The following is a 24385-nucleotide window of genomic DNA, read 5'->3' on the forward strand; positions in this document are numbered from 1 at the left end:
TGCTTAGTGTTTCTTACCACCATGCTGGCCACATAAGTGATGTTACTGAGTTCTCCGTTGTAAAGCTACTGTTTCTCTTTGTAATCAAGCATGTTGAGGAGAATATATTTAGTACTATACAAATGAACACTCTTTTCTCAAACTTCTGCCTACTGATTTTAAAGAACCATCAGTGGCTCTTTTCTACATTAAGTATTGCTACATAGTTTGTTGGAAAGATTCCCACTACCATCCTTTTCAGAAGTTTTACTTTCTAAGTAAGCAGGTGACATTTGGAAAGAGATCTTCTTTAAATGAATTCAGCTTTGAAATAACAGTTCAGAGTTGTGTCTGCTTCTGTGTATGCTAAAGACTGACTAGAAAGATAACAGTGAAAGGGCTAAACTCTTAGGATCCTGTTAAATATTGCCTACTTGAGAGAGGTTCACATCCTAAAGGCATCCTCTAAACTTTAAACTTAAATTTTATTTTTAGAGCTAACACATGAGTTTCTACAAATATTGGAGAAAACACCTAGTAGGTTGAAGAGGATTCGAAACTGGAGGGTAAGAGAATTGGCAGGGTTTAATTAACAAAACATCTAGCAATTGCCTAGCAAATGGTTTGAAACTGAATGGTTAAATAGTGCCCTTGGTATCATTTCTCAGTACATTGTACCATACATAGACTGCAGATGCTGCACTTGGTTAGCTCCTATGTCCATGAAGCGCTCTCTCCTCTCTCTCTCTCTCTCTCTCTCTCTCTCTCTCTCTCTCTCTCTCTCTCTCTCTCTCTCTCTCTCTCTCTCTCTCTCTGTCTCTGTCTCTGTCTCTCTCTCTCTCTCTTTCTCTCTCTCTCTCTCATCCTCTGTAATGTTGGGGAAATTCCCTTGTTTCAAGTGAGGCTAAAAAGCCTACACACACTACTCTATCAAGTCCTGGATTAGGATAAAAATATATGTATGTCTCCAACCATAGAGCCTTCCCTTGTATTCATTTATTGCATAGAACTTTGAATTTAGGTAGATTTGTTTTCATGTGCTTCCTATAGAGCTTTATAAGCAAAGACATTCGTGTTAAATCCCTTTGCTGTCATTGTTTCTTCTATTTCTCATTTAACTAGGCTATGGCTAAGAAACCAAAAGTAGATGGACAAGTGTCAGAGACACCACTGCTTGGTTCGTCTTTGGTCCAGAATTCTATTTTAGTAGATAGTGTCACTGGTGTGCCTGCCAACCCAAGCTTTCAGAAACCATCAACATCAACGTTCCCTGCTCCAATACCTCTAAATTCAGGAAACACTTCTGTTCAAGATAGCCGTGCATCTGATAATTTATCAGTGCTAGCAGCAGGAATGCCCAGTACCTCATACAGTTTGTCATCACACCAAGAGTGGCCCCAGCATCCAGATTCAGCCAGGACAGACCCAGTGTACACACAGAAACAGGAGGCCACTCTCTCTGGGAGCCAGTACATAAGCTTCCAGCAGGGACCTTCAATGGCACTGCATTCCGGATTACATCACAGGCCAGACAAAGTTGCTGATCATTCGTCAGCTAAGCAAGAATATACTCACAAAGCTGGGAGCAGTAAACACCACGGTCCCATACCTGCTACTCCTGGAGTGGTTCCTCAGAAAATGTCTTTAGATAAGTACAGAGAAAAGCGGAAGCTGGAAACTCTTGACCTGGACACAAGGGATCACTACATAGCTGCCCATGCGGAGCAGCAGCACAAACATGGGCCAGCTCAGGCAGTCGCAGGCACTTCCGTCACTTCTCCCATCAAAATGAAGCTTCCCCTCACCAACTCCGACAAGCCTGAGAAACACTTGGCAGAGAAAAGGGAGAGGAGTGGATCACTGAAGCTACGGATTCCCATCCCACCACCCGATAAAGGTCCCAGCAAAGAGGAGCTGAGGATGAAAATCAAAGTGTCATCCTCTGAAAGACACAGCTCTTCTGATGAAGGCAGTGGGAAGAGCAAGCACCCGAGCCCACATCTTAGCAGAGACCACAAGGAAAAGCACAAGGAGCACCCTGCCAACCGCCACCACAGCAGCCACAAGCATTTGCATATGCACAGCGGAGGCAGTAAGCACCCTGCTGATGGAATGCCACCCACTGTGCTGAGGAGTCCTGTGGGCCTGGGCCCTGAAGGCATCTCCTCTGCCTCCAGTGCAAGGAAGAAGCTGCACATCAATGATGCCTCCCACAACCACCACTCCAAAATGAGCAAAAGTTCCAAAAGTTCAGGTAGTTCATCTAGTTCTTCCTCTGTTAAGCAGTATCTATCCTCTCACAGCTCTGTTTTTAACCATCCCTTACCCCCTCCTCCCCCTGTCACATACCAGGTGGGCTACGGACATCTCAGCACCCTCGTGAAACTGGACAAGAAACCAGTGGAGCCCCACGGTCCTGAGGCCAATCACGAGTACAGTACAAGCAGCCAGCATATGGACTACAAAGACACCTTCGACATGCTGGACTCGCTGCTAAGTGCCCAAGGAATGAATATGTAACCCTTTGTTTAGGTCAACTCTTCCTTTCCTTTTTAATTTAAAAATGGTTGGAATGGAACACGCCCTCCTGGTCCAGTGGTGGTGCCACTGCTTCCAAGTCTGTAAGTGCTGCTTTGTTCTTCATTCTGAAAGAAGAGATGATAGTAAACAAGCCTATCTCCACAGACGATAGTGTTACCAGGACTGTAAACCGCATGGAAGATGCAGCTGAGAACATTAGGATGAATGGCTGGCTGCTGCTAGGAACCTAAGCTGCCTCAAGCTTCTGTTATTTATGATTTGAATATTGTAGCTGGTTTTTTTTTTGTTTTTTGTTTTTTGTTTTTTTTTTTTTTTTGTTTTGTTTTTTTTTTTTTTTTTGTTGTTGTTGTTGTTGTTGCTTGGCTTTGAATGAGCGTCAGTTGTTTTCTTTTGTGTATTTATACTAGTATGTATGGTTTGCATGTCTCAGTGATAAAGGGATGAAACCGTATGCTGACAACTGTTTACAAGAAAGTGGAGAAAAATGTACATACATTTTTGTATGTTTAGATATTACCATAAATACTCAGGATTGGAGCTGCTTGTAAGTATAACAATATACAGAATAACTTTATTTTCTCTCGTCAGAGTCCATCACTAATCTAAAACACAAGTGGCACTTTTTTATGTTAACCTTAAACTCTAGGCCTTACTGGAAGCCGCTGAGGGGACACTTCACTACTAGACAGGAATGTGGTGCCACGGGTGGTCCTTAACACTGGGAAGCACTCAGTATGCCTTCAGAGGTTCCGACCATATTGGCTGCAGAATCAGCCACTGATCTCTGAAGGCTTGAAGAGGAAAAAAAATAAAGTTTACATACTCTTGATGTGAAGTGCATTTAAATGTTTGTTGGCTTGTTGCAGTGCTGCAGACAAGCAGCTACTAATGGGGATGAGGATGACTGTGACTCACAGCCGCTCCCAGTGACTATCAGTCCATTCCTTCAGGAACACTCACACTACAGATTCTGAGAGTGAACAGGGGTCACGTTTCCTTTAGCATTTGCAGTGATACCATAGTCTTGAATATACTCTTCCTATGGGGAGAAAGTGTGTGTGAGAGAGAGCATGAGTGAGAGAGTGTGAGAGAGAGCGTGTGTGGTGTGTAAAAGAGTGATACCATATTTCTTTTTCAGGTAAACGCAGTCTTCCTTATAAAAATAAAATTAAACCTATGCTCTCTGATTCTTTTATATTCTAACAATAAATAAAAAAGAAACGATTGCTGACTGTGCATTGTACCTGTATTTATAGGTTATGGTCATTATCAGGAGAATGTAAGGGAAAAGGCCAGCCTCAGGCAAGCCACTGTGGGGGTTTTACATTCGTTTGCACGTCTTAGGTTCTCATTGAGGTGATGCTTGCACTGTCTCCTGACGCCTGGTCAGGAGATAGACTGACTTGTCTAAATTTTGGTGTAAGCACCAATAAATAGTATGGCTCTTGTCTCTTGCCTAATCTTGAATTTAATTCTGTGGTCTTAGCTGTTGAGTCTCTTAAGATGGGTTGGATTCAACTTGTATTGAATCACAAGTTTTCCTCTGTATATGAAATGTTTTGTTGTAAAGCCACTGATCTGTGCACAATTGTAATTTTATTCAAATATGTTGTGGTTGTAAATATTAGAGTTGAGCCTGTACTCTGCTTTTATTTACCAGTTACCTAATTTGCCAGTAGCTCTTTGTTTGTTTGTTTTTTAAAGAAAAGTGTTGATTATTTTGTCAATGTTATTTGAACTTGGGCTGTCAGGAGCTTCTTTGTGGGAACTCAGCCAAGCAGGTTAGTTGTCCCTCTGTTCTTGCCTTGCATTGGTAATCTTAGTTACTCTGATTTTGTTGCTGTATGGGATACTATTGTATCAGAAACATGATGATTCTGACACAGTTATGGTTTTACCTTGGTACAATTCCAAGAATTAGCTAGAATTTAAACAGAGTATAAGGTGAGGGAGGGAAGGGTTTTGTTCTAGGTGATTTAAAGGTGAAACCTCAGCAGAGCATCATGTGAACTGACAAGAGGTGGTCGTGCTACTGTATCATTGGGAGTGATGTCAGGAATTTAATCAGCTATTGTAAAGAGTATCCAGAGAAGTAGTGAACTTATTTTCAGTATGACATAGAAAACAATGTGAATATTTAAGGTCTGGGACTATAGTTAAACTTCACTAAGGATTTTCAGAAATGTGTTGTTTTTTGTTTGTTTTGGGGTTTTTTTGTTGTTTTGGTTTTTTTAGATGTGGGAATAAAGGTAATTTTGTTGAATCTTTATTGGTGCTAATGATGGACAGTTAAACAGATAGTGTATATGCTGTGGATACGTACACTTAGTACTTCCAGAATTGACTTTGAAATGCTGTGTATTCACTTTTCACTCTGTAAATGTAATTCTTTACAATGACTATTTATTAAAAGGCAGTCAGTTGTGATTTTTACAGGATTGTGTGAACTATTCAAACTCTTCAACCTCAGAACAAGATGCTAAAACAATGGGGGTTGTTCAAAATTCGTGATTCCTTTTTTACTTTCCACTAAGGAAAACCCTCAAAATTCATATCACCATGAATTTGCTTGAACGATCTTGTTTGCATAACATAGTTCATTTGCATGGCCCCATTAGACTCTACCAAAGAAAAAAAGACTCAATAAATGGACATTCTATTGTGAGTCTTGTAAGTAGCCATAAATAACCAAAATAGTATCAAACTTAGATGTAAAATTTCACATGTGCATAGTACTGTTAAGGTGATACATTTTTGATGAGTTTTTTTAATACTTGAAAATAATTAAAAGCATTATCTTTACATTATCCCATAAAAGAATGATTCGTTCTTAAGGTGTGTTTCCCTAGGTTTGCGACCTTTTTGCAAAAGCACATTGTAATCAGAGGGTTCCTGTCTACCTCTCTCAGCTAATTTTCTAAAATCAAGATGTGCTTCCTAAATATTTGCCTTAGCTACTAACACAAACTGTCTTCAGAACCAAAGCAAAGGAGTGTTTGTTGGCAGGAGCCATCTTGGAGGCCTGCATTACAAACCCAGTGCCAGTGCCCACTGGTAGATAAGGCTCCACGTGTCTCCAAGTAGCAGTGCAGGCAATAGTGCCAGTCCTGGGTACACATTCAAGCAGTGAATACTGATGTTAGAGTATTCAGCTTTAAATATGTCTTCCATGCTATTGGGTGTTGTTTTCTTTAGGAATGTCATGAATACACACACTTGTGCCAACAGATAGTAATTATACAGAACTCCCAAACATTTGGAACCTATCTGTTCCCTTTGAAGTAAAAGTAGAACAGGTTAGGATTTACTTTAGAGAACCAGTTTGAAATGTTTTCATTAGTTACCAAATACCTCGCCTTAAGATGTTTCAAGTATATTTTCTTAAAATTTAAGTTCTAATTTTATTCCTTAGCCAGCCTGAGGAATAAGCCGCTGCCTATATAATGCATGGGTGGAACATGATTTGTTGACTTAAGGCTCCTGCGTTATGGAGATATCGTATTTAAAGGACAACTCCGATGTCTCTGGTTTGGAATTTTGAGATGAGACATGGTCTTGCTCTATAAAGGAGAATGATTGACATTAAATCTATTCTGCCTCCACCCATGCCTGGATCAGTGATTCTTAACTTACCCCCAATCTTATATAAGCAAAGGTACTTCAAACTTACCTAATTTGCCAGAAGATTCTGAGGATTTTTTTTTTCCTGAGAAAAATCTGGAAGCTCCTATCTAGATTCACCAGTTTCCCCCTCAGGAGCCTTTCCTGGGAGGCAGTAGGTTCCACTCACCACATTTTCACAGGGGAAGAGTCAGCAAAACCCACACTAGGAGAGCAGGAATTGATTGGGTTTAATCCTGTGCCTGCTGCTTTAAGGTAGGCAGGTTGAAACTTCAGTTGAGACAAGGGTGTGCAGCCATAGCTGTAGTCAGGCCAACAGACGGTTGCAGGGCAACTTTGGCCTAAACAGAAGCCAAGTCAGATGCTCACTGGAAACTTAGTAGTTGGTACTACAAGCTCTAAGTCCGTTCAATTATTTCAGTTTTCGAATTGTGCCCAGCCAGCTATTTGCTTTGTGAGTCTCCTTTTCTAGTTTATAAATCACCATCCATCCTGCCTGACATATTTCTTGAGGTGTGCTTCATGGGTAAGAAGAGCAGTTCTGTTTGTAAATGCTGACTTCATCTTTTACTGCAGTTCAGTGATCTCAAAATCAATCTTGTGAGCTCTGTAGTTTCTTTTGTTTCCACGTTTGGAGAGGAAGTCTCACCTAACACCTCAAGCCAACAAGTGGATTTAGTAGTTTGTAACTTGCTCTGCCTGGTAGTGAGTAGCTTCTTTTGGTTAGGAAAACGTCCCTGGAGTACCGTTTTGTGAACAGTGGAATTTGAACATTCAAAACCCTTGTGGATAATTGAATGAAACAAGAAAATGTGTATATTGGCATGAATTAGCCATTGAATCTCAGCTTCTTATTACATAAGGAATCATTAATAAAGTTTGTTTATTGACAACCAAATCTAAGACTGTAAAATGTTTTAAGTTAATGTGTGTCCAAAATAGCAGTTCTTGGGAAGTTCACTGTGTTATAATTGACCCTCATCTGTTATCTAGGAAGGAGTTTGATTCGAATCAGTGCTCTACAGTGTTACCTCAACCTGACAATTATAACCACAGAGAAAGGGGGGGGGGTCTTAATAAAGTTGAATTAGGAAGTATGCTTAGTAAATATACATTTTTTTATTTTATAGTATGCAAAATATAGTAGATTTTATATATTTTTAAGCCTGAATATAGATGTCTTTTCATAACAGATTTGTATTAGCAGTGACATGAGCAATCAGTTCTTTTAAAGGAATTATTTATCTTATGTATATAGCTGTCTTCAGACACACCAGAAGAGGGCATCAGATCCCGTTACAGATGGTTGTGAGCCATCCTGTAGTTGCTGGGATTTGAACTCAGGACATGTGGAAGAGTAGTGCTCTTAACCACTGAGACACCTCTCCAGCCCTTTTCATATGAACCACCACATTACATAATCTGTGATGTGCTGACAATGGCAAAAACTAAAGCCTTTCACTTTACTGGTACCGAGGAGAGACTTGGTTTAAAGTTTACAGCTTTTTTTTTTTTTTTTTTTTTTTTTTTTTTTTTTTTTTTTTACATTTCAAATGTTCTTCCTGATTTCTCTTAACACCCCCCCCAACACATCCCTGCTCCCCTTTGCCTCTATGAGAGCGCTCCCCCACCCACCCCCATTCCCACTTCACCCTTCTAGGATCCCCTTATGGTGGAACAACAAGGCTCCACAGGACCAAGGGCCTCCCCTCCCATTGATGCCAGATAAGGCCATCCTCTGCTACATATGTAGCTGGGGCCATGGATCCCGCCGTGTCTACTCTGGTTGGTAGTTTAGTCCCTGGGTCTCTGGGTGGTCAGGTTAGATAATGTTCTTCCTATGGGGTTGCAGTCTCCTTCAGCCCTTCCCCTAACTTCCATTTAGGCCCTGGGCTCAGTCCGATGGTTGGCTGTATCTGCATCTGTATTGGTCAGGTACTGGCACAGCCTCTTAGGGGACAGCTGTACCAGGCTCCTGTCAGCAGGTGTGTCTTGGCATCCTCAATAGTGTTGATTTGGTTCTGCAGATGGGATGGATCTCTAGGTGGTATGATCTCTGGATGCCCTTCCCTTCAGTCTCACCCTTTTTTTTTTTTTTTTTTTTTTTTTTTTTTTTTTTTTGTCTCAGCATTTCCTTTAGATAGGAACAATTCTGGGTTAAAATTTTTGAGATGGGTGGGTGGCTCCACCCCTCAACGGGGGGCCATGTCTGTCTACTGGAAATGGTTTCTACAGGCTGTATCTCCCGTTTATTAGGTATTTTGGCTAATGTCATCCTCGTTGGGTCCTGGGATCCTCTGCTTTAAAACGAGTTAATACTTGTAAGTGAAGCAAGTGTAAAAGACCGGCTTAGGAAGGAAGTTTGGGGTGCATGATATTAAGTGGATTGTGACCTCAGAGCCACTTACCCTACAAAATGCCCACCAAAACCTGCTACTGTGCTTTCAAGAGAGGGAAGTATGCATGGAGAGAGACCTGCACCTTTCTACTCTAAGCCCCAGAAGCCCCTCTGGTTTAGTGGCTAAGAAGTGTGCAACGGTACTGAGCCCAAATTAAAATTGATGACTGTGGACTTAGAACTTGAGGCTGAAGAAAGATCCAGGAAGTACCTGCCATATAAGCATGAGAACCTGAGTTTGATCCTCAAAACACATGTTTAAAATTCTTAAAAGGCTAAACTAATTCCCAGACATTGGGACTCTGACCTCTACATGTACTAAAGAGTACGAACACACACACACATAAACATACAGTAATAGAATTTTAAAGTGTACAGGTCCATCATCCATGTTAGTAATCTCAGTGCTGGGGAGGTAGGCAGGAACATCTCAAGCTTGCCAACTAGCTAGTCTAGCCTACTTGGTCATTTCCAGGCCAAAGATAAACCTGTCTCAAAAAACCAGCTGAGGATTAACAAGTTGTCTTGTCCACATGGGCACCTACAACCCAACATAGAAGTACCTGGGAGTTAGCATTTATCTATTTGAGCTTGACCACAGAATTCATAGTAAGATCACACATAGTCTGCCAGACATGTAGCATATGCCTTTAATGCCAGCATTTACTCTTGATTGTCTAAAAATGGGGGCAGTTGAGTCTGGTGAAAAGACCAAAGACCATGGAGGGAAACGGTGTTACTGGGAAGTGAAGAATAGCTTTTTACACCATTGGAGGACACAGACTCATGAACTGGACTTCTCTCTGATTTATTTCAGTAAAACAAAATATAGCTAATACTATTTGCAAACTGAATTGGGGGGGCATAACTTGTCTAAGACTGCAGAGATCTTATTTTCTCCAGACTAGTTGTGTAGCCTTGTGTGTGGTGAGACTGACACTGGGAACTTTATTCACTGTTCTCTACTATACAGTCTTGAGACGGTCTCTCACTGAACGTAGAGCTCACTGGTTGGCCATACTGACTGGCCAGTGATGCCCTATGGTCCATCTTGCCCTGCCTCAGTACTGGGTTACATGAAAAGCCTCCTCTACTGGCTTTAGTGGGTGCTGGAGATCCAGGCCCAATTCTTCATGCTTACGAAGCATCCTGCCTCCCAAGTACTGGGAGCATCACATACAGACTTGCCTACAGACCAATCTTACAGAGGTATTCTCTTGGTTGACATTTCCTCTCTGGTGACTATTGTATCAAGTCGACATAAAACTAAGCAGTCCATGGGTCATCAGAGAAGCCATCACGTGAAAGCATTAAGTAAACTGTATTAAAAAGTACAAGTCAGGCAGTGGTGGCATAGCCTTTAATTCCAGCACAGGGGAGGCAGAGGTCTGTAGCGCAAGGTCTACATATTACAGCCAAGACTACACAGAGAAACCCTATCTCAAATACAGAAATGAAAAAGAAACATTAGTGGGTTTTTTTTTCTTAAATACTGATTTTTATTAAAACATATATAAAAGTACCCTTTTCTGAGCCATCTCTCCAGCCCAAAAGTTAACTTTTTTTTTAAAACTGGAACTCAGAAAAGTGGGCAGGCTTAGCGGTGAAGATCTGTAAGCAGCTGCCCAGCTTCCTGAATACTTGTGTTCAGAAAGAATGAAAAAAAAAAAAAGCCCCTTAGCTGCTTCTCTTTTCTTTTTAATCTTTAAATTTTTATTTTATGTATGAGTACACTGTCATTGTCCTCAGACACACCAGAAGAGGGCATCGGATCCCATTACAGATGATTGTGATCCACCATGTGGTTGCTGGGAAGTGAACTCAGGACCTGTGGAAGAGCAGTCAGTGCTCTTAACCACAGAGACACCTCTCCAACCCCCCTTAGCTCTTCTTACACTTTGATGAGATTCCTGGGGAAATTCCAAGTTCCTGATAGCCTGATAGCAAAAGTGTCCTGTATGTACACACACACATACACACACACACACACACACACACACACACACACACACACAATTTCTGCCAGGTTGGTTACACTATCACAGCATTCCCTGGGATCTCTCACCCTATCTTCCCAACTTCCTCCAGACTTCTTTTGCAAGAATTAAGTTATAGGTTGCTGAAAGAATAACTCAGTGGTTAAAATGCTTGCTGAACTAACTTGAGACCTAAATTCACACACACACACACACACACACACACACACACACACGCCTCCCACCCTAATACCGTGTTGAAAATCACTGGGGTAGAGCTGGAGAGGTGGCTCGGCAGAGTTAATAGCATGTACTGCTCTTACAAAGTTCCTGGCACACACACCAGGTGGCTCACAACAACCTGGAATCCCATTTTCAGGGCATCTGATAGCATCTTCTGACCTCTGTGTATGCCTGCACTCACACAGCACACATGCAGACACTCAGGTACACATTTCAAAAAATATATCTTTAAGTCACTAGGATGGAGATGGCTCAGCAGTTAACACCAGCTACTCTTCCCAAGGTCCTGAGTTCAATTCCCAGCAACCACATGGCTCACAACCATTTGTAATTGGATCTGATGCCCTCTTCTTGTATTTATGAAGACAGTGTACTCACATAAATAAGATAACTTTTTAAAGATTAAAAAGATAAAAACATTAGGAAAGTTATGAGCTATGAGCCTAGGATCACCCTAAGCTTGCTATCCAGCCTATCCAATGGGTGAGTTCCAGGTCCAGTGAGATATCCTGTCTCAAAAAAATAGACAACAGAGGAAGACACCAAAGTCAACCTTTGATTTACACATGTGCACATACACAAACACACGGAGAAACACACAAATAAGCATATTATCAGGCAAAATGTGTACAATTTATTTTTAAACTTAAAAGAACTAAGCTGGCTGTGGTAGCTCATGCCTTTAATTTTCAGCACTCCGAGGTAGAGGCAGGCAGATCTCTATGAGTTTGAGGCTACTCTGGTCTACATAGTGAGTTCCAGGATAGCCAGGATGATGAAAGGAGACCCTGTCTCAAAGAAACTAAAAAAAAAAAAGTACACTAATCAGTAGAGATAGTTTTGGGGGAATCAAATTGTAACACTGGAATGGGGCTTTTGGTAGGTTTCTTAATATTATGAAATGGTTCTTCTCATACATATAGGCAGTTGTGCCTGAAATTTAAGGTCAGTATGTAACTAAAACTTTTTGATAGTGCTGCAGGATCTGGTTAAATAGGACTAGGTTGGATTTACAACAGGAAAACAAGTCCCTTAACCATCATTCCCCACAACAAAGCAGGGGGCTGGGGTTTTAAAGTGGGAAGTTGGTGAGTGCTCACTGGTTTCTTGTCATGAAGGAGTGCCTCAGGAGCTGGAGAGCAGAAGGTCTCTCATGCTGGTCCCTAAGAGGAACAATACAGATTAGAAAGTAGCACACAGCGACATGACCCCTCCCAAGAGCTGCTTGACTCTGATGTAGACAGTAAAGATGGCGGCATACAGGCTGAAGGGATGGTTCAGTGCAGTGATCAGGATCGATTGTTGCTCTTGCAAAGGATAATAATTCAGTTCCTGGTACCCAGGTTGGGTGGCTCACATCCACCTATAATTCCACCAAAGATAAGATTACCTCTTCCTGCCTCCAGCATCCACACACATGGCAGACACTCACACATGCATGTGTGCACACACACATACATACACCGATGAATTAAAATAAAGATGGAACAATTGCTGACAGTTCTATGGATTGTCTTGAGCCTCAACTCCAGTTTTTAACTATAACCTGAAGCAAGTGGCCCAAACTTTGCTCACCTGTGAAATGGGAATTAATAATGATACCTATACACTGGAGCTGTGGGCCAGTGGGTGAAGTGCTTGTCTAGCATACACAAGGTCCTAGTACTGTATGGTTTGAATTTAGCAATGCTCCCCTATAACCCAGTATCTAGGTGGAACCAAGAAGATCAGAAATTCAAGGTTATCCTTAGCTAAGCATGGAATTGGAGAACTTGAGACCATTGTGGGCTACATGAGACCTTGTCTCAAATTTTAAGTTTAAAAAAAAAAAAACCCTAACTCATTGGAAGGATCAAATATCTAGATTTTAGGGGTGTGTGTGCATATGTGTGTGTGTGTGTTTGGGATTGTTTGTTTGGTTGGTTTTGGTTTTTCAAGAGGGTTTCTCTGTAACCCTGGCTGTCCTGGAACTCACTCTGTAGACCAGGCTGGCCTAGAACTCAGAGATCCACCTGCTTCTGCCTCCTGAGTGCTGGGATTAAAAGTGTGCACCACCACACCCAGCTAATACCTAGCTGTAAGAGAAAATTCAGTAGCTTCTGCAATTAAAAACAAGACCCTACTCTTTTGTTTTTTATCTTGGTTATTTTGAGACAGAATTTTGCCAAGCAGCCCAGGCTAGTGTGGCATTTGCTGTATAGCCCTGGCTGGCTTTGGGCCTATAATCTTCCTGCCTTAGCTTCTTGAGTGCCAAGATGACAGACATATTCTACCATACCTAGTTAGGCCAGACCTTTCTACTATATTTTTATTTGATCTGTTTAAAGTATAATTAATTACATAGAGTTAAAAATTCACACCTACATGAGTACAACGCAGTAAGTTTTTTTGGTTGGCATTTTATTCACTTTTAAATTTGTACAAGCAAGAAGATGCTCAAAAGTACAGGTACTTGCTGCCAAACCTGACAAGTTGAGTTCAACCCCTCAGAACTCACATGATGGAAGGAGAGAACCAGCTTTTGAAAGTTATCCTCTGGTCTCCACAGATGTGCTATACTGAGTGTACACGTCCATCCCCTACCAACAACGCAGATAGATGTAAAGTTTTAAGAATCTAGAGTTTGGCTGGAGAGACGGCTCAGTGGTTAAGAACACTGTCTCTTCTTCCAGAGGTCCTAAGTTCAATTCCCAGCAACCACATGGTGGCTCACCACCATCTGTAATGGGACACAGTGCACTCTTCTGGTATGTCTGAAGGGAGCAACTGTGTACTCACATACATTAAATAAATAAACAAATCTTTTTTTTTAATTGAGAATTTAAGTTGGGCAGTGGAGGTGCTTGCTTTTAATCCCAACACTCTCTTGAGTTCAAGGACATCTGGGGCTGCATAGAGAACCCCTTTATTCTCCTGTATTGTTTGTTGTTGTTCAGAGTTTAAAAGACCTTTCAAAGTGGGTATTTATACTCTTTGGGTGTGTCTGTTTGTTGAGACTGGATTTCAGGCATCCCATGCTGGCCTTGACCTTCTGATCCTTCTACCTCCACCTCCGGAGTGCTGAAGCTACAGGCATCCAGCATGCCCAGTTAATGCAGTGTGGAGACTGAACCAAGGCTTTGAGCATGCTGGGAGCAAGTACTCTGCCAACTTACGTACATCCTCAGCCCCTGAAACGGAACTGTGAGTGGGCCATAGATTGTGAAGGGAATAGCTGCTCTGGGTCTCTAGGTATCTTCTCCTTTGGCTTTCTTACCTGGTCAGGCACAAACGCACAAAGTCTGCAGCAGGTTCTGAGAACCGGTCAGGGAGAGGAGGCATCAGGCCTCTGTGGGCTCCGATGTAAAACATGGCTGCCATCCTATCCATGGAAGCCAGAGGCGGCTTCCCTGTGGCCATCTCAAACACGGTGCAGCCAATGCTCCATATATCCGATTTCCTTCCATAGCCAGACTCATTGATGACCTCGGGGGCCATCCAGTATGGAGTCCCGCGCATGGACTTGAGCATGTCACTGTGGGTACCGTTTAAGCCTGCCCAGGCCAAACGCTTGGCACAGCCAAAGTCAATCAACTTTATGATTCCAGTTGGCATGAGCATGACATTGTTTCCTTTGATATCTCGATGTACCACACAGTTCTCATGGAGATAAGCCACCCCTTGCAGGATTTGTCTGGTGTATTTACAGAACACCATCTCAGGCAGTGGCCCAAAGCGGTTTATTATACTAGAGATGGAACCACCAGGGACGAATTCCATGAAGATGCTCAGAGTGTTCTCCTCCAGGCACGTCCCTAGATAAGCCACTATGTTTACATGCTTCAGTGCCTTCAGCAAGTCCACTTCCTCCTGCAGTTTCCGGTATTCTTTCTCAGTCGCCAATTTATCAGAAGTATCCAAGGCCACCTGCTTTACAGCTATTAGCTGCCCTAGGCTGGTAAGCCCACAATAAACCTACAAACAAGCCGACACATACGATTAAATTTAGAGGAGGATGGCGTGTTCAAAAGCAACTTTCCTTCACTTCCCAAACACTTTTTGTCCTCTCAGTCCTGCCATCCCCAGCTGGAAGACACATAGTTAAGCTTAGTCCTGCATTCCGGGGAGCCAAGATGGCCACCAGCAAGTATGACTAATAGTTGACACACTGAATTATATATAGTCCAGTGATTATATTAATGCAAACTCTGCATTCATTGTTTCCTCAGCTATCTATTTTTCAGATAAGTTGTATGGTTTTTTTTTTTTTTTTTTTTTTTTTTTTTTTTTTTTTTTTTTTTTAAGCTAGACATCTTGGCACAAGCCTTTATCTCAGCACAGGGGAGGCAGAAGCAAGGGAATCTGTCAGTTCAAGGACAAGTCTACACAGTTGCAGGTCGACCAGAGCTGCACCGTAAGACCCTGTCTGAATTTTTTGGTTTTTTTTAATGACTTTTATTTGTATTTTATGCACATTGGTCACCTGTGTGGAGGGTGTCAGATCCCCTGAAACTGGAGTTACAGACAGTTGACAGCTGCCATGTGGTTGCTGGGAGTTGAATCCAGGTCCTCTAAAAGAATAACTAGTGCTCTTAACCACTTAGCCATCTCTCCAGCCCTGTTTTTTTTTCTCTAATTGATATTTGTGTCACTGTGTATGTATCTTATTTAGATGTATCTCTGCATATGTGTCTGGTCAGAAGAGGGTGTTGGATCACCTAGAGATGGAGTTAAAGGTGGTTATGAGCTGCCCAATGTGGATGGATGCAGGGAATAGAATGTAGGTCCTCTGGAAGGGCAGAAAGGGCTTTTAACTGATGAGCCATCTCTCCAGCCCCTCTCTTGTGCTTTTCAGACAGAGTGTCATGTAGTTCAGGATGTCTCAGACTTACTTTGTAGCTGAAGATAATCTTGAACTCTGGTCCTTCTGCCCCTGTCTCTGGTTTACTTTGTGAATCACTATACTCTGCAGTTCTAAGATGTGTGTGTAGCTGTGTGTGCACGTGGAAGCCAGAAGTTGACATTGGATGTCTCCCTCAATTGTTTCTCCCACTTATTTATTTATTTGAGACCTAGAGCCCTCCAATTAGCTTAGCCACAGAGCCCTGGCTATTCCAACAGAATCCTCCTATTCCTTCCTGCCCTGAGCATAGACTATAGGTGCCCTCTATGGCACCTGGTTTCTACAGAGGCACTGAGGATCAAACCTGGCTCTCCATGTTTGTACAGTGGGTACTTTATGAACTGAGCCATCTCTCCAGCCCCAAGTATGATCTTCATTAGTTTTTCTTATCTATAAAACAGACATAACATTTGACTCATGTATTTCTCTAATGAGAATATCAGATGCTGGCAGGGAATGCCCCTCACCAAAAGAATGCAGCAGAATGTAAGTCAGATCTAAAACTCTCCAGAGTGAGAACGCAGGGCCTGCCAACCATCCCATAATATGCTCTGGGGTTTTTGTTTTGTCTCACCTTTTTGTGGGTTCCCCAAGTGTCCCTAACTAGACACCCTAAGGTCTGTCTTAAGGTCAGTCTTGTTTGTTTGTTTGGTTGGTTGGTTGGTTTTTGACACAGGGGTCCTCTGTGTAGCCTTGGATGTCCTGGAACTAGCTCTGTAGGCTGGTCTAGAACTTACAGAGATCCACTTGAGTCTGCTTGCTGGGTACTGGGAATAAAGGTGTGCAAACACCCCTACTTAGCTGAAATAAGTCTCTTCTTCATCTGTTTATTCAAATGCTCTTTAGCCCACCAAAACTTTAGGGAGGCATTTAGGCAATTCACAAAACACAAAAGAACAGCATTTGAGTTTGCCCTGTATAGTAAGTGTCCCTATCTCCAGCACTATGGTGGACCATTGGAGGGAGAAATTTCTTACCCAGTGGGCTCATGCTGAAGATTAGTTTTGACTGTCAACTTAACAGAATCTAGGTTTGTCTAGGAGACACACATCTGGGCATATCTGTGAGCGAATTTAACTAAGGTAGGAAGATCTACCCTAAATGTGGCTGGAACCGTCTCACAGGTTGGGGCCCTGAGCTGAATAGAAAGGAGAACGTGAGCTGAGCACCAGCATCCATCTCTCTCTGCTTCCTGACTGCAGATGCTGTGTGACCAGCTGCCTCAAACTCCCCACCATGATGGACTGTGCCCTCAAGCTGTGAGCCAGAATAAGCCATTGTTTCTGGAAGTTGCTATTGTCGGGAGTCTTATGGAAGTGAGGAGAGTAGCTAGTCTGGGCATGGACTTGGAGCAGTGAGAGGATAGTGGAAGAGTCACTGCCTGAGAGCAGGGACCGGGACAGGCCTGGGAGACAGCAGCAGATACTGAAGAAATGGTTAAGTCTCTAAAACCTCATGTGCCAGCAACAAATTATCTCCAGACCTTTCAAATATATAAAGCCAGAAACATACTCCCCCTGAAGCAAGTTTGGGTTTTTCTGTGGCTTCCAGCTACAAATGTTCTAAGTATAGGCAGCAGGGAAGAGAGGGATCAGGTCAGTGGAGAATTCTAGCATCAAGGGGTTCAAGGCTGACTTACTGTGCCATAGGCTCCTCTCCCAAGGATCTCACCCTTGGTCCAGAATATAGCCTCTTCGTGTTTTAAACTCTTGTCAGAAAGTGTCCTCTTTTCACTTGAGGTAAGAAAGTTTTCCTCGTCATATATCCGGAATCCATTAATACACCTCTGGGGAAATGAGGAAAAAATTATCATTAAACTCTGGTTTGTTGTGGAGTCAAGAACAAGAGGTCTGCTGCTTCCTCTTCCTCCTCCTTTTCTGAGACAAGAAATCAGGTAGCCCAGGCTGGCCTCTAACTATGAAACTAAGGATGACCTCGAACTTCTGACCCTACTGCCTTTATTCCCCAAGTGCTGTGATTACAATGTGTGGCCACAGCTGCATGCAGCCCCGGACACCTGCATGCATGCAGCCTAGGGAAGCTGTGAGTATATGTGGCCCAACACAAAAATCACAAACTTACTTCAAACATCATGAGGTTTGTTTGTTGTTTTGGTAAAGCATTTGTGAGGCTCTAGAGCTGACTGCCAGGCTTTGTCTGATCTTCACTGAATTTTATCTGCCATGAATTGAAAATGTCATCATTGAACAAAATACTGGCTGACTTACTTTTGCCCTATTAATTTTCTCCAGGTGATCTTAAGGTGCAGAATCAAACTACGTAAGTTCCAGAAGTAAGACCACAGGAGACATGAGGATGTGGCTCAATAGATAGAGTGCCTGCTTTGCATTCACAAAGCCTTGGGTTCCATCCTCAGCACCACATAAACTAGCCAGACTCAGGAGACTGGAAGTTCAAGGTTATCCTCAGCAGCATGAGTTCAAAGCCAGTCTGAGCTACAAAAGATCTTGTCCCAAGGGTGGGGGGAGAGGCACAGTAAAGAACCATAGACTGGAAATCAAGGAACCTGGATCCCAGCTTTGCATAACAAACCACACGACCTTGAAGAAATTACTATTTGGCATTTATAATTCCTTGTTTGAAAATAAAGATTTTTAGGGGGTAGCAAGATGAGAAGATCTGCAACAGTTCTCAATTTGTGGGTCACAGCCCCACAAAAACATGTGTCAGCCATCCTGCATATCAAACATTTACATTAAGATTCATAACAGTAGCAAAATTACAGTCATGAAGTATCTTTAATCCTAGCGCTCTCGAGGTAGGGGCAGGCAGATCTCTGAGTTTGAGGCTAACCTAGTCTACAGAATAGGTTCCCAGATAGCCAGGGCTACCCAGAGAAACCGTCTGGATAAACAAACAGTTATGAAGTAGCAATGAAATGATTTTTATGGTTAGGGGTCACCGCAACATGAGGAACTGCATTAAAAGGTTGCAGCATTAGGAAGGCTGAGAAGCTGTGACTCTGGGAAGGGGTACCAAGCCTGATGATCTAAGTGTGATCCTAGGAGCGGAAATGGTGAAGGAGAAAGAGTACCAAAAGGTATTCTCTGACTTCTACACATATGCCCTGTCACATGTGTGTGTCACACACACACACACACACACACACACACACACACACACAAATAAAGGTTTTGAACAGACTGTCTCTAAGGTCTTTCCAACCCCAGAGCACCTCTGATTCTAATCAGACCAACCTGTAGTTTGACATCTGTGGTCTCTCTGTCCAGTTCTGCAATGGTATTGCCTCTCCTGCTGAAGACAAGATTCAGGTTTTGGGCGTCTGCCTCGTTTGTCATTATTTGGCAAGAGCCGTTATCTTCCTCATCGATCGCTAACAGTTCTTCAACTAAACAACCTAGCAACTCATCTGTCAATTGTTCCTTCTTTCCTGGGTCTAAGATTCCCTGGGAAATCTTTCCAAATGTTTGGCAGGTGGTGGAGTTATTTTCTAAGCTATCCTGATCCAAAGAATGTTCCCAGTGTTGTTCTCTTGGGGAAGGTGCACTTTCTGGGTTCTCCTGGAAAGAGAAACTGGAAAAGCTCACCAGTGTTTTAGACTTATCTGAAAGGCTATCGAACTCCAGGAAACCTGTGTCCGTATTTATTTTGTCAAGGGGTTCTACATCGAGTTTCTCTGGTGCCACATGCTTGCCTGAGTGCTTCTCGCTGAGCACAGCCCAGCTGTTTTCTGAAGGAATGAGTGGGGTCTGGGGATGCAGCCCTTCAAGTGCTTTCAGATCTCCAAGGCTTTGGGTAAGACTGTCGTCGAGAATGCCTTCTTTATCTGCACAGGCCTCCGTGAAGATTTCCTCAACAATGGATAGATCTGAGACAGGAGGGGTGTCTTTCTGTTCGGGGGACTGCTCATGGATCGGGGTCATGTGCGTGGGTTGAGCTACATCTTTGGAAGGCAGAAAGTCTCCTGACGATTTCATCTGCCAATCTGGTTCTGAAATGCTATCCTCTGTGTGGCCCCCCGTACCCTTGCAACCCTTATCTTTAGAAAGTAACCCTCTGTGTTTTTGCTTGAGACCAAGTGAAGACTTTGGGGGTTTAACATGTGGTGGTCTCTTCTGAAGAAGTCTTGCTCTGTTGCTATTGGTGCATCTGTCACTTTGGGAAGATTGACACTTACTAACGACACGTCGGCCTGATGGGGCTGTACATATCTCACGGTAATATCTGCGTTCATGCCTTTCTGCCTCTCGGATGTGACTATAAACAGGGGTTCCAAACATCTCATAGATGCCTGGTCCATTGGAGGCTGAATTGATTTCTTTGAACATGTCACTGTACTTCAAGTCCAGGAAGTGCAGTCTCGGATCCGTTGTTTCAACGGAGAGGGGAATGCCTGGCTTTTTCATACCTGCATTTTTACAGATTCGAGGGAATGCTTGCTTTTTGGGTTTCTGGGTCTGATACGTTGACTTCTTTTCTGTCAGAGGGGCTCTCCTTTGAAACTTGGATGTCGGAGGAGGTCTGTGGTCCATAAGTTCCAAAGCAGGTAAAACTTGAGTTTTTGTGCTGTTTTTATGCAGGTTGGGTTTAACAGACACTTGGATGGAAACCATGAGGTTAGGAGGTGGCCTGTTTTTGGCCTTGGTCCTTGAATCCAACTTGGTGCTATGAGTATTTGTCTGGAGTTTGTCATGTTCTTGTTGAGCAAGTATGTCGGGGCCATTGCTGTTCTGCACTGGGTGCCTTCTCCTTTGGAGGTTTGGTCTGGTTCTAGCAGGTACCTTGGGTGTCCCTTCTCCAGGGAATGTGATGTGAGTAAGTGACACCACCCCATTCATTTCTAGATTTGTTTCTTCCTCTACTGGTATTTTTCTGTTCTGTTCTGTGTCTCTGTGACCTTCTAGGGGCTCTGCTATGGGGCCGTCAGAGTTCATACTGGGTACATTCTTGGGAACACTAACCTCTTCTAACACTGCCTGGGGCTCCATTGCTCCAGCATTGTGTACAGAATTGCTTTTGGAATCAGGAACTTTCTCATTTCTGGTCTCTTTCTCCTTGGATGGAGTTATTTCTGAAGTTGAGGTTTCCAGGAGCTTGCTGAGAATGGCGTACTCGATCTCTGAATCTTGCTCAACTGCTCTGGCTGACAAACTGTCGTTTTTTCTTGATGAAAGATATTGGGAGTCTTCTCCCGCTCTTATTTCACTAACATGGCACCCAGGAACCTTCTCCCTCTCTGTAGGAGCAGTGTCTTCCTTGACACTCTCACAGGGGAACAAAGATGACCCTTCTTCAAAGCCAGAGGTCTCCGTTTTGTCCCACCCTTCCGTTTCCTGGGATCGCCAACTCTCTGCTGCTCCCCCCAGTTTCCCCCTCTTCCGGAAAGAGCACATGTTTCTAGACCAGAAGCCACAGTTCGAACCCCTGAGGGTGTGTTCTGCTGGCCCATCCCACGTGACTTCTTGATGGGTCTTAGATGAACTAAACTCAGCTGATCGGCTAAGAGGTTGGTTAACAGGCTCCAGGAGCTTAGGCACAGACAGGCTGAGGCTGGGGACCTTTCTCTCCCTGTGTTTTGGGAACTCAGGGCTTTTTTCCACACTGAAGACACAAGATCTCTTGGGAAAGAGTGATAATGGTGGCAGAGGAAGCTAAAAAAGAAAGAAAACAATGAATGAGGAAAAACATCGAAGTAAACGGGTTCTTGTTTTTGTTTGCTTGAGACAGCTTTTCTCTGTGTAATCCTGGCTGTCCTAGAACTTGCTGTGTAGACCAGGCTGCCCTCAAACTCGGAACTATCTTCGAGTTCTGGGATTAAAGACTTGCATCACCACTGCTTGGCTTACGTCAAGAAGTTCTAATACTCACTTATGGAAATCCTTTAAGTGTCTGGTTTGTTTTTTAAGAGTTGATGATTGTGGTTGTTTAAATAGAATGCCCCCTTACACTCATGTTTGAGTGCTTGGCCCAGGGTGTGGTACTATTAGTAGGTGTGGCTTTGTTAGAGTGGGTGTGGTCTAGTTGGAGTGGGTGTGGCCTTGTTGGGGTGGGTGTGGCCTTGTTGGAGAAAATGTGTCACCATGGGGTGGGCTTTGGGGTCTCCTATGTACAACCTGCTCACAGTCTCCTTCTGCTGCCTTCAGATCAAAATTCAGAACTCTCAGCTCCTCTAGCACCATGTCTGCATGTATACTGCCATGTTTCTCACCGTGATGATAATGTACTGAACCTTTTTAAGCCAACTTCAATAAATGTTTCCCTTTATGAGAGTTGCCCTTGTCATGATGTCTTTTCACAGGGATAAAAACCATAACTAAGACAGAGATCAAACCCAGGGCCTGTGCATACTGAGGAAGTGCTCTACCACTGAGCTATGTCCAGATACATCAGTATGTCAACAGGACAGAAAGACCACAGGTTTTAAAACCAAAATGTGGAGCTGGAGCTGGATCTCAGACAGTAGAGTGCTGTCTAGTGTGCACAAAGCCCTTGTTTGATCCCCAGCATTGTATTTATGTATACTAGTATACTAGTACAATGCATGCATACGTACATACATACATACATACAAACAAACAAACAATAAAACCCAAATCAGGACCAGCAAAATAGCTTGGTGACCTAAGTGGAAGGAGCGAGCTAACTTCCCCAAGTTGTCCTCTGATTTCTACGTGTGTGTATGTGTGTGTGTGTATGTGTGTGTGTGTGTGTGTGTGTGTGTGTGATTTGGTTCAGTGGTATAGTATATGCTTAGCATACATGAAGCCCTAGGTTGGATCCCCAACACTAAAAATGGCAGCAGAGGAGGAAGCAACACAAATAACTAAAATGTCGTTCTCAGTACTTTTTCCAGAACCAAGATTAAGTAACTCTTTAAAAAGATATAGTTAAGTACCGAACTGTTGGATCAGAAATTAAGTGTGGATTTCTCTTGCAGAGGACTGAAGTTTGGTTCCCAGCACCCATGTTGGGCAGGCCATAGCTACCTGTAAATCCAGCTCCAGGGGGCTGAAACCTCAGGCATCCTCGGCTGTTTGCATGCACATAGCGTATACACACAGACATATACTTAATACGCATAATTAGGAATAATGAAGTAAATCTCTTTTTAAAGCTAAAATTAGCCGGAGAGAGGCTCAACAGTTGAATGCTAGTTGCTTTTCTAGGTTGGCACCGACAGTCATGGCTCACATTCTGTCACTGTCCCATGGGATCTGACCTGTGACCTCTTCTGGCTTCCATGGGCACTACATGCACATGATACACAGACATATATGCAAACAAAACGCCCATGCTTATCACATGTTTTAAAAATTTACGTGTCAAGACTCATGGTTTTTCTTATTAGCTATGTGGGGTTACTTATTTATTTTGTTTGTTTTGTTTCGAGACAGGGTTTCTGTCTGGCTGTTCAGCTGGTTTCTATCTGTCCTGGTGGTCCTGGAACTCACTCTGTAGGCCAGGCTGACCTCGAACTTGGAGATCCACCTGCTTCTTCATTCCAAGTGATGGCATTAACACATGGGCCACCATGCCCAGCTTAAGTGTTAAATTTTAATATTTAAATAAATAAATACAATAAAAATTATATTTCTCTTTTCTTTTTAGTTTCTACGGTCTGATTAAAATGTTTAAAGCCCTCCTGAGAACACTCTGAACATGTTGCTCTATCTAGTTTAAGGGTCCTTCCAGGACTGATGAACTCATTGTTTTGCTGAATCATTTAGTTAGAGACTTGGAACCTTAGCAACACTAAGGGCTCTGTAGGCACTCAGTTGCTACAGTTCGTCTAGAATGCAGAAAGTGTTTGATTCAACCCCCCAGCAATCCAGACTGGATGTGGTAGTGCATGCCTAGGATCCCAGGACTCTGGAGGTTGAGGTCAAAGGGTCAGGAGTTCAAGGTCATCCTCAGTGACATAGCAAGCTTGAGGCCCGTCTGAGCTGCATGCCAATCTCAAAACAAACAAAAAACCAAGAACAGCCTTGATGGCTTAAAAAGGATTTATTTAATGGATATGGTGTATGGGTGTATATATGTGCACCGAGGTGTTTGTTGGATTCCCTAGAACTGGAGTTATAGATGGTTGTGAGCTGCCTATGTGTACTAAAAACTGAACCCAGGTCCTCCAGAGTGGCAAGTGCTCTTAAGCACTAAGACATCTCTCCCGTCTCCTTGATAATTCTTTAGCCCTTCAACCATTTCAAACTCAGCTACCTTAATTATTACCAACCTCTAGAGGGCAGTTTAATGCAAACTATAGCATTCAGCTTTGTGTTTTAAAGTCCTTCAGTGTTTTGTTTTTTGGTGTTTTTGTTGTTGTTGTTGTTGTTGTGTGGCCTTTTCCTGTGAACACAAACTCTGTACCTAATTATATGAGATTATTTATAGACATGAATTATGCATAGCAACTGAGAGCTATGACTTGAATTTTTAAGTTGACAACTATGTGCGAGCAGGAAAGGGGAAAAAACACAACAAACAAAAAAACAGATACTAGAAACTCAAGTGTTAGGGGATACCTATCTCCCAAAATTTTATTGCCTAAATTTTTTTCCTATTTCTCAAAAATAGAAAATAGGGAATGAAGAGGTGGCTCAGTCATTAAATTGCTTGTCTTGCGAGTATACAAACACCGGAGTGTAGTCTCCAGACCCCACATTTAAAAAGCTAGCTGTGGTGAAACAAGTTTGGAATCCCAGCATTGAGGACACAAAACTGTAATTAGCCAAAGTCAGAGACCCTGTCTCCAAAAGCAAGGTG

At 42.8% G+C, this 24385-nt stretch overlaps 2 protein-coding genes across 4 annotated transcripts in view; one reads left to right on the forward strand and one right to left on the reverse strand.

The window, feature by feature from the left end:
• The window catches only part of CCNT2 (cyclin T2), a 31049-nt gene extending 24080 nt beyond the window's left edge, over window positions 1-6969 (forward strand). For 2 of the 3 annotated variants that reach the window (XM_080918216.1, XM_080918218.1), the window contains 2 exons: window positions 475-545; window positions 1102-6969. In XM_080918216.1, the coding sequence (XP_080774342.1) occupies window positions 475-545; window positions 1102-2499 (1469 nt within the window). In that variant the 3' untranslated portion in view covers window positions 2500-6969. The remainder of the gene's footprint in view (window positions 1-474; window positions 546-1101) is intronic. The other variant, XM_080918217.1, reaches the window with a different exon arrangement.
• A 4885-nt stretch (window positions 6970-11854) lies between these two features.
• MAP3K19 (mitogen-activated protein kinase kinase kinase 19) overlaps window positions 11855-24385 on the reverse strand; it is a gene marked incomplete at both ends in the record, with an annotated part of 36302 nt that continues 23771 nt past the window's right edge. Inside the window, 4 exons of the mRNA XM_080918140.1 lie at window positions 11855-11921; window positions 14015-14712; window positions 17280-17426; window positions 18859-21273. Coding sequence (XP_080774266.1) covers window positions 11855-11921; window positions 14015-14712; window positions 17280-17426; window positions 18859-21273 — 3327 coding nt within the window. The remainder of the gene's footprint in view (window positions 11922-14014; window positions 14713-17279; window positions 17427-18858; window positions 21274-24385) is intronic.

This window comes from Micromys minutus, assembly GCF_963924665.1.
Source record: "Micromys minutus genome assembly, chromosome: 6".
In the NCBI taxonomy this organism is placed as follows: domain Eukaryota; kingdom Metazoa; phylum Chordata; class Mammalia; order Rodentia; family Muridae; genus Micromys; species Micromys minutus.